Source organism: Saccostrea echinata, unplaced genomic scaffold, assembly GCF_033153115.1.
Source record: "Saccostrea echinata isolate AGI-Se365-2 ecotype Australia unplaced genomic scaffold, CSIRO_AGI_Sech_v1 ptg000024l, whole genome shotgun sequence".
NCBI lineage: Eukaryota > Metazoa > Mollusca > Bivalvia > Ostreida > Ostreidae > Saccostrea > Saccostrea echinata.
In genome coordinates this window covers 1,969,479-1,979,457 of record NW_026889773.1, presented here as the reverse complement: position 1 = coordinate 1,979,457, position 9,979 = coordinate 1,969,479, and the positions used below count along the sequence as shown (strand labels likewise).

At 33.9% G+C, this 9,979-nt stretch overlaps 1 protein-coding gene across 1 annotated transcript; it reads left to right on the top strand.

Annotated features, from left to right (window-relative positions):
* The first annotated feature begins 1,654 nt into the window (after positions 1 to 1,654).
* LOC133191806 (uncharacterized) lies at positions 1,655 to 3,887 on the top strand. Its single transcript, XM_061327539.1, has one exon. The coding sequence runs from the start codon at positions 1,673 to 1,675 to the stop codon at positions 3,689 to 3,691; it is 2,019 nt and encodes a 672-aa protein (XP_061183523.1). The 5' UTR covers positions 1,655 to 1,672; the 3' UTR covers positions 3,692 to 3,887.
* The last annotated feature ends 6,092 nt before the right edge of the window (positions 3,888 to 9,979 follow it).

The window sequence follows — 9,979 nt, the reverse complement described above, 5'->3', positions numbered from 1 at the left end:
TTTCATTTTTATGGTGCTGAAATCAATGTAAAATCACTTGATTAACGGTCCACTCGCGAATTATTGTTCTCGCGATTTGGCGTTAAAGAGTCATTTCGCGATAATAAGTACTCGCGAAAATTAAGGAATCTACAGTATTTGACTGTGTCTTGCATTTCATGATATTTTATACTTGCATTGAAATGTTCAATATTAACCATTTTCAATCCCATTCCTGAGTAACAACTGCTCTTTTAATTTTGGAATGTGGATTTTTCCATTAATTTTGGATTTAAGCCACATTAGGTCAGTCGTGTGACTGAGTATAGGAAACGATCTAGTGTGATACCAGAAAGTCCTGATTTAAAATTTGAAACAATCGCAGGGTTGTACAGTGTGGAAAAACTGAAAAAGAATTTTTCATCGATTGAACTTGATATAACAAATATCACTGGTGTAAACATGCAAAGATGTAAGTATTTGTCATGTGATGTGATGACTGATGTAAATAGAGACCAGACCTATAAAAAATGTCAATACATCTGTAAATTAAGAATTACGCAACGTAGTTTTGTATTTTAATTTATTCCTTGTATAATTGACGAGTTCCAATAATTGTAGGACCTTTGTGGCGTTTTATGACCTCTGACTAAGCTGTACACCTCCTCTGAATCAAATTTGTAGAGTTCATGTACATGAACGGGCATTTGTCCTTAAGGGCCCTCTAATCACCGATGAAAAATGTTTCTGGAAATTATATAATATAAAGATGTAAATATGGAGCCTATCTATTTAATTTTCAGCATAGGGTACCTGCCATTTACCTCCAGGAAAAATATTCAAAGAAATGAAGAGTTGTTGAGCTATAACATATACAATGACAGTCACTTTTCCTGTAATGTTTTGGGCTTTAAAATGAATATTCTTAAACATGCACGCAACAACTAGAATTGGTACTAAACGCATAATGATTTGTTAATTCGATAACAAAATTTTATGATACAAGTTATAGGTTCATCGTCGGTGAAAAAAACAACACATTCTTGTTTTCATACCTTGCACTTCTCAGGAAAACACATCTTTGATAACGATAGAAGTGCACAAAGCCCTCATTATTTTTTTTACAGAATAAAGAAAAGGTGGTAGCACAGCTTTTCATGCAGGTTAACAAGTTCAACCTAAGCAGTTAATTCCGATTATCTTGCAAACACAGCTCTAGGTAGTCCTTTCGTAAAATGATACCTACGCCTGAGCGTATTTCCATCTAGTGTAGGTTTTAAATGACAGAAAAGGTGCTTATATAAAATGAAAGTAGGTGTCATGGGAATTTTTTCTTTACTAAGTATAGATCCTGAAACATTTCAAATTGGACCGTTAAAATGGACACCATTAGAACTATCCATATGTAAGTTTTTTGTAAAAAAAAAAAAAAATGACTTTAAATACACGGGGCAGTAAATATACTTGATATTCTCCAGTTAAACTGAGAACAAATAAAACTTGAAATGATAAGTGAAAACATTCTTGAGAAGAGTTACATTTTTTGTACTTCACTTGAGAATAATTTGATTTTTTTAATATCCCTGGACTATGTATAAAAACGTTACTTAAAACTATATTAAATATTGTCAATATTCAATAACGTATGAAATATTCATTAAATTCACCCAGTATCATTATTAGGAAGACAGCCATGCAGCGAATATCAGAGTCAGTGTTCGTGGGACTGTGTCATAAACTTGGAACAGCACAACAGGTGGCCATGAGGAGAGATATAATGGAAATCATTGAGATGGTAAGGAATCAGAAAGCGGCAATAAGTGGTTCTACGGGTTCGCTGTTGAGTGGAAGTCAAAGAGAAGGATTCAGACTGAAAGAATCAGATTATGACATGATGCTATGGCGAGTTAATCATCGTGTGATCTGGGAATTATCTCAGTCTCAATATTACAACACACACAGACAAACACTGATCCTCTGTGACTGTTCTGATAGTCCACCAGGATTCACTTTGCTATATTTACTGTCACCAAGCATGCTCAGAAAAGTCCAGTATGCTTGTGTTAGAATGAATAATAGACATTATATATCTAGTTCCAAATACAGACAGATCGTGTGTGCCCTACCCACTTCAGAGTACCTTTCTCCACACGGACCATGTGCCAGCGGATCTATTGGACCACTTGAATATGATATTGCCCATTGTTTTGTTAGTGACTTTTGGCCTCCATCTGCCTCTTCTTGGAAAGACAGATGTAACTCATGGCCCCATCCTAATATTGTTGATGATATTGTACAAAATGGATGTCACTTTGTAGCAATAGGACATAAACTAGGAAGAAATGAAGGCAATGAATGGAGAATTTCTTTCTCTCTGGCAGAAAACAAACTTGTGTATGCCATGAACCATTGTCAGTTCTTAACCTACGGTTTACTTAAATTGTTTTTAACGGAAATAATTAACAACGGATTAAGTGCTGGTAATAAATTATTGTGTTCCTATCACATGAAGACAGCAGTTTTCTGGGTGATTCAACAAAATACAATTCCTCATTGGTGTCCACAAAATCTCCTCGAGTGTTTCTGGGTCTGTTTTAAGCTAATCCTTAAATGGGTGTATGAAGGAGTCTGTCCAAACTTTTTTATTCCAGCTAATAACATGTTTCTGGGTAATATTCATGGTGCAGCACAAAAACATTTATTCATTAGATTACATGGATTGTATGAGAAGGGTTTTGTATTCCTGCTACACAGTCCCTCTATTAGATCTTCCATTATTACTGCCCTTTATAACCCTAGACACTCTATCCGTACAGAAGAACACACTCAGATATCTGAGAAGGAATTAGATATGGAGCTATTTACAGAAATACAAAAAAATGATATAATATTCATGTTCAAAGCACCTCTACAGAACTGTACAAGGGACCTACAGGCAATAGAACAAGTGATTAGTGCACATCCCATGACACAGTATCAAATCATTATGTTGCAGAGATTTACAACCTCTATCCTTCAGAACCTTGCTTTTATATTACAGATGAAGACTTGTGCATCTGAAAACAAACTGATGTATAGAGCTGACAAGATACTCTGTCACATGCTGAAATTAGCCGCCAAGTTTGGTTGTATCTCTGACATGCTGTACATAGCTATGTATTATTACAAAACACTTAGATACAAGAAAGCTTTATCTATTATAGACGTGGTGAAGGTTAAGTTAGCACACCCATGTGTGATATATAACTCTAATGTAGATGCAGAGATGTATATAGAGACTGTAGGAGGACAGCCCTTGTCTACAAAGATGAAACAAGCGGTAGCACAGGACATCAAGCTTGAAAACCTAATCTATTATATATGTGAATTAATACCAGAACAACAGTCTGGTCTAGAGGACACAACTTTTTTCTTATCTGTCCCACTCTTTGTGCTGTTACACATGCTAGAGATCTTGTGTTACAGACAGATAGATACAATAAGAGCACAAACAGCTCTAGATGATCTACAGACTCTAGTTCACTATGATCAGGGACAGTTTGTATATTCAGATCTCAGAGACATATCCTGGCAGATACTTGGAATCTGTCAACAGCTGACAGGGAACCTACAGGATGCTTGGTACTCATATCAACGATCTCTCAGACAACGACATTTGATAAATAGAATACAAAAAGCTACAATAATGAGAATACAGAATATTTGTCAATAAACATCATTGAATTGTTACTTAACGAATCTCAGACATTGGTAAAAGTTTACATAATCAATACAGTTTTATATTTCTTTTTATTCTGAATGCCCTGAATGACCTTTGTTTTAAGTTTGCATTTTTTGTTGCGTATTACTAAACAAACGAACGGTACTGCCCATAGAAAACTAAGCTGTTGAAGAAATTACTAACTTAAGCACCCTGTTGACTTTAATTTCAGCAATGATTAACAAGATTTTAATAATGTTGTTTTGCTTACTTTGGGGATACAAGTATGCTTACTATATTATAAATTGTATAAAATTAAAAGTATAGGGATTATTTAATGTTCAAGTTAGATTACTTAAGAATGTAATGTGATCATAAAGTTTAATAAACCAGTATGGTTGAAATGATACAGTATTAAAAAAATTTCATACAATGTGGATATCTTTTGATTTAGTTAAATAATTGTCATTGCACCACTTGATCTCATTATACAATCACCAAGCCAAGTAAATAAACAATAATTAAGTATTTCTAGATCTGGAGAAGTAAAATGTGATACGATTTATGCTGGTCACATGTTTACAGACAAACATGTGTACATAAAGAAAGACAGACAAACATACAGCTATACATATTAACAGAAATACGCCACGTAATCTGCAGGCCCGTAGAAAGCAATTTCACTTTGGGGGGAGGGGGCACAACCATATATTTTCAGTTGGGGGGCACTATAAATTTCTCAAAATTCCTTGACAAGCAAAAAAAAAGGTCATCAGAGGTTATTATTGAGGGGGCACAAGCATATAGTAGCTATGTTTTCTACAGTATCTATAGTATTCTATTTGTCGGCAAATTTATTTGGGGCACGCCCCCCCCCCCCGGTTCCTACGGTCATGATTTGGATAAAAAAAACTTGGACATATGGCTAAGATAAAAAAAAACGCCATGAAAGGCTTATTAGAACACCTGTATCAGGCTGAAGTCAGCTGAAACGATACAGGTGAAGCTAGCGAACTTTGATAAATCTCATAAAAGCACCAGGAAGTGCCTTGGAGGAGTAAGCTCCCTTGTCGACCGATCGAACTATCGGTGATAACTGATTTGGTCACACATAAGGTTTAAGACGATTTGAGATCAAGTAATCAAGGTTATATAATGTATGCCATGACTTATTATACGTGTATATTTTTCATTTTAATTTACATTATTTCACGCAAATGAAGGTGAGTTGCAAGCTCTACCGTTTTCTTTTGCATATGCATAATTTTTTGCTGTGATTTAGATGTGAAAGTACCTATGAAAATTTCTACAGCAATGTGACAACTATCACAAGATAACAGCTTTAAAAGATAAGGGCTGGGGACACTTAATCTATAAGATCAGAAAGTGCAAGGATTGATATTTCGTAGTTTAGAAAGGGTGAATTAATTGCATGATTGCATAATGTCAAATTATTTTCTAATGGGTTAAAAAAGTTCATTTCACATTTTTCTTTAATTTCAGAAAACAAAGCAATAGGAAAATAATTAATATTTTTTGAAATTTCATATTCAGAGAGTCCAATCTTGCTACTTTTAAAGTTTCATTTGTGAATGGCACGAGGCAGACTACTAACAGATACTGTAACTGCTTGTTACAGGGAAGATGTTAATTCTGTGGTCGTTATAATGACCTTATCTGCAAATAAGACCTATCGTTAGGTTTTATTTTGACTGAAATATTTCATTACAATTGTTAGGTCATTGTTTTTACACTAAATTTGACTACGGATTATTCTGTCTACTTGATTAATGCATATAGATCTTACAGCGGGTGTAACCGGTGGACATGGGGGGATTACTCCTCCTAGGCACCTGATCCCACCTCTGAAATTTCCAGAGGTGCGTGTTTTGCTCTGTTCTGCTCTGTTTGTATTCTTTATAGGTATTTTACAGTTTATTGTCTTTATCTTTTCATAAAAACGGGAAGTCGGATTTTCAATCATAGGATGTATCTTCTGCTCAGAAAAATTAGACATAAAGCAAACATTTAATTAAAATCCTCGGACAATATTATTTTTTACATATGCAGAATTTTTCACTTTTATGTATACTAGTAAGATTTCAGTCGGCAAATCGATTCTTCTGAAAACTACCAGTGCTTTATTTTTACCAAAATTATCTGTTTTGTAATAAGCAAAATATGATGTAGAGAAATTAAAAAAAAAAATACCAATCCTGCATATGCACCTTAATGTCAAGCAAATCTGTCATTTGTATTTTTCAAGAGGTAAATATTTTCAAATCGGAAACAACCTTCCTGTGATATCCTGCTCATAAATAATGCTTTAAATTCAAAGCACAAGTGATTTTGTAAAACCGGAAAGTATGATCAGGAAAACACTACTTTAGTAATTTAAAAATTTGTCGAACTTTTTTACACCCTCTATGAACTAATCAATTCATGTGAAGTTTGTTTTTAAAAGCTTGTACAGTGTTTGTCTCAAGTTGACACCTCAGACTTCACAAAAAGTTCGAAAAAACAAATATTTCCGTTTATACATTAAGATTCGTCTTTATCGTTCATGAATTTATATCTTAAAAGATCATCGCATGATTTTTTAGAGAATTTACCCCGTTCTCCTAGTACCGCTATCCTAAATAAAGATTATACAGGGCCGTGAACAATCGATTATTTATGGGGTAAATTTCCATTACCTTTCACCCCAAGAAAAATAGTTTTTTTTTCTGATCGTTTTCTGATCATAAACGGTAGTAAATAGTGCATATTCTACCTTTCCTGTAAAATGTCATTGTTATAATGTATACCTTCTAATTCAAAACATCAAAAAACAGTGAATAAAGCACTATAAAAGTGGATATGTTTACGCGAAAAAATACGAAGCACATTACGTGTCTGGCTTATTTCTGCCGGAACAGAGTTATGTATTATAGATCTAGCAAAAAACATTTTTAAATTTTAAACAAATAAATTAAAATGTTAGAAAAATATTTTCGAAAATGTTTTAATTAGTTGATATTGCATGTTTTCTTAATAAGAATTTAAAACATTTTACCAAAATAATTTAGCAAATTTTATCAAAACATTTCATTCTCGAATGGAACGTAAAAAAAAATTCAATCGATCAATCAATTTAAACACTTCCTTAAAATGTTACAATATATATTTGTTGTCTGGATTTGAGTGCACCATGCGTTTTGTTGGACCCAAGAACCAAACTTTGTGCCTGAAGCGATTAGGCCGAAGGCAGACAGTTTGGTTTGATAGGTCGGGTCGGGGTTGCCCCAGAACACAGTTAATAAAAGTTTTGTTATACCTTCTACTTACGCTCAATAAGACATTGGAACATATAGACTTTTCCCAGCATAAATTTATGTAGGAATCAATTTTTAAATGTATAAAAAATGCAATTTTACAAATGTTATAATCACATGATTTTGTACGTATCTTAAAAGGATTTTAAAAATTTTAACAAAACATTTCACCAAATGTTATCCTAACATTTTCTTAAAATGTTCAAAAGCATTTTCAAAAATGTTTTATTCACGTGTGTCTTGTTGTGGCCTTCAATTCAAGATTAATATATATATAGACGACGTTTAATCAATTAATACTATATTTTCATTCCTACCTGCCGTCACGGTAGCTCAGCCGGTAGAGTTCGAATCACAGCTACGACTGACCTAAGTCGATAAAAAATAGGTAGCAACTGTCCCTTCGCCAAGCGCTCGGCACTTTGAAGTGAAAGTTGAGGGTCCTTGGGGTGAGACCTTAAAAACCGAGGCCCCATATCTTGATAGGCGTTGGCACGATAAAGAACCCTCACTGCTCAATGGCCCTGAGTGCCGAGTATAGATCTTAATTTGAAGCCCTTCACCGGTATATGGTGACGTCTCTATATGATTGAAAAATTCTCGAACGGAACGTAAAACAACATACAATCAATCAATCAATCAATCATTCCTACCATGGTTCGATATACCCCTTTGAACTCGATATAAATAATATCACAGAGTCTGACACATCTGTTTCATATTTGGATATTTTACTAGCAAAAGATGAAAGATAACCTTACAACAAACCTCTATGATAAACATGATGACGTCAACTTTTCAACATCCCTTTTTTATGTAGCAATATACCATTATCACCTGCAAATGGAATTTAAGTTTATGGAATTATTTGATTCGATACGCAAAAGCATGCTCTACGTGCGAACAATTTCTAAAAGAGGCAAACTATTGACAAATACGTTAATGATACAAGGATATGAACAGTCTCGTTTAAAGTCATTATTTTGCAAATTCCATGGTCGATACACCTTGTCAGCTTATAAACCTATCATTAAGTCAAATGCTGACTGACGTTTTTCATACCAATTGCTAGGACATTATTTACACACTGAATTGTCTACGGATTTTTTCATTTTTTTTCCGATCATGAAAACGAGCATATGGCGGTTTTGACCGGTCAGCAGGGGATGCTCACTCCTCCATGGCACATGATCCCGCCTCTGATGTTTTAGAGGTCCGTGTTTTCTCTACCCATGATTTGTATTCTTTGAATGGACTTTTGAACTTTAATACTGTTTGTTATCTCAATGTTTCATTCTGTAAATTGTTTTTGAAAAGTTCTAAAAATGATTTTAAAAGTATGTCTAGTTTGCAGATCTTATTTTATATCATGTTATGAAAATGTGTTAAAAATATGAAATAAAACAATCATCTATAAATTTGAAACATTGTACGTTACGTTTCTTAAACATTTTAGAGGAACATTGTCAACATTATTCTAAATTCTTGATATTGCTTATAGTTTAATACTTTAATGTTTTCAGATTACAATGTAGGTCGTGAAAATGTTTTAAAAACATTGAAGAAAATGTTCTCTCTCCCTACAACTGAAATATATGGAATGAGGGTAACCATTACTGTCTTTTTCTTGTAAAATATCCAAATATGAAACAGATGTGTCGGAATCTGTGATATCTTTTAGTTCAAGCTCACTGGGATATATCGAGTCGACATATCAATGGAAGTATTGAAATTTATGGAGATAACAAACAGTATTCAAACTCAAAAGTCCATTCAAACAATACAAATCAGAAGCAGAGCAAACATGGACATCTATAACATCAGAGGTGGGATCAGGTGGCATGGAGAAGTGAGCATCCTCTGCCAATCGGTCACACCCGCTGTGTGCTCCTTGTCATAATCGGGAAATAACGCAAAATCCGTCAACAATTCAGTGGGTAAATAATGGCCTAACAATTAGTATGAAAAAGTCAGTCAGACTTAATGATAGATTGTATTGCTGACAATGTCATAGTATCGATTATAGAACTTACGAAATGATGACTTTAAACGAGACTGTTGATATTCTTGTTTCATCAACTTGTTTGTCAATAACTTACCTCGTTTTAGAAATTGTTCATATATATGTAGAGCATGCTCTTGCGTATAGAATCAACTGAGAGATACACCCCATATGCAGGTGATAAGGATATATTGCTGCAAAAGTAAGGGAAGTTGACGACTGAAATGTTAAAGTCATCACATTTATCATAAAGCTTTGTTGTTAGATTACCATTAACGTCTTTTTCTGGTAAATATCGAAATATGAAACTGATGTGTCAGATTCTGTGGTATCTTTTATTTCAGGCTCACTGGGATATATCGTGTCGACATATGAATGGAAATAACGATTGTTAATTGATAATACGTCGTCGATATTTCTACATGTTGAAATGAAGGTCATAGCAAAAGTTTTTTTTTCTCATGCATAAGATTTTGAACAAATTCTGCTTCATATGAATACAAAAATATGTCTGCTAATATCGGGACGCAATTGGTGCCAATTGCAATTCCTACAGTTTGTTGAAAGACCTTGTCTCCGAAGACTACATAAATGTTGTCAATGAGGAACTCCAGCATCATTTTAATAACAACCTCAGAGAACTTGTGTGTATAGTGATTTTTAACAAATTTTATGATATCAAAAAGCCAGTTTTTAATTTTCGTGAGGAATGGTTGTATAAAGTGTGGAAAAGTCGTATGTTTTGATGTTGCTGAATTTTGAAAAAAAACTAAATTTTCTAAAAGTTCTTTGGAGTTTCTGAGAATCCTCATCTGATTTAAATCCCTTCTAGAATATGTTGAAGCACAATACGTCTGAATTTTTCATTTACAAATTGATATTTCTGTAACGAGTGAAGATATGGGCTTGGTAGTGCATTTGCTGGATCCGGCAATGTATCTATGTCTGAATCCAGTATAGGCAGAGTAGATCGAACTCATCTTG

Excerpts from the sequence above, each read along its gene's own strand:
- LOC133191806 (XM_061327539.1), top strand. The coding sequence starts at position 1,673 with ATGCAGCGAATATCAGAGTCAGTGTTCGTGGGACTGTGTCATAAACTT.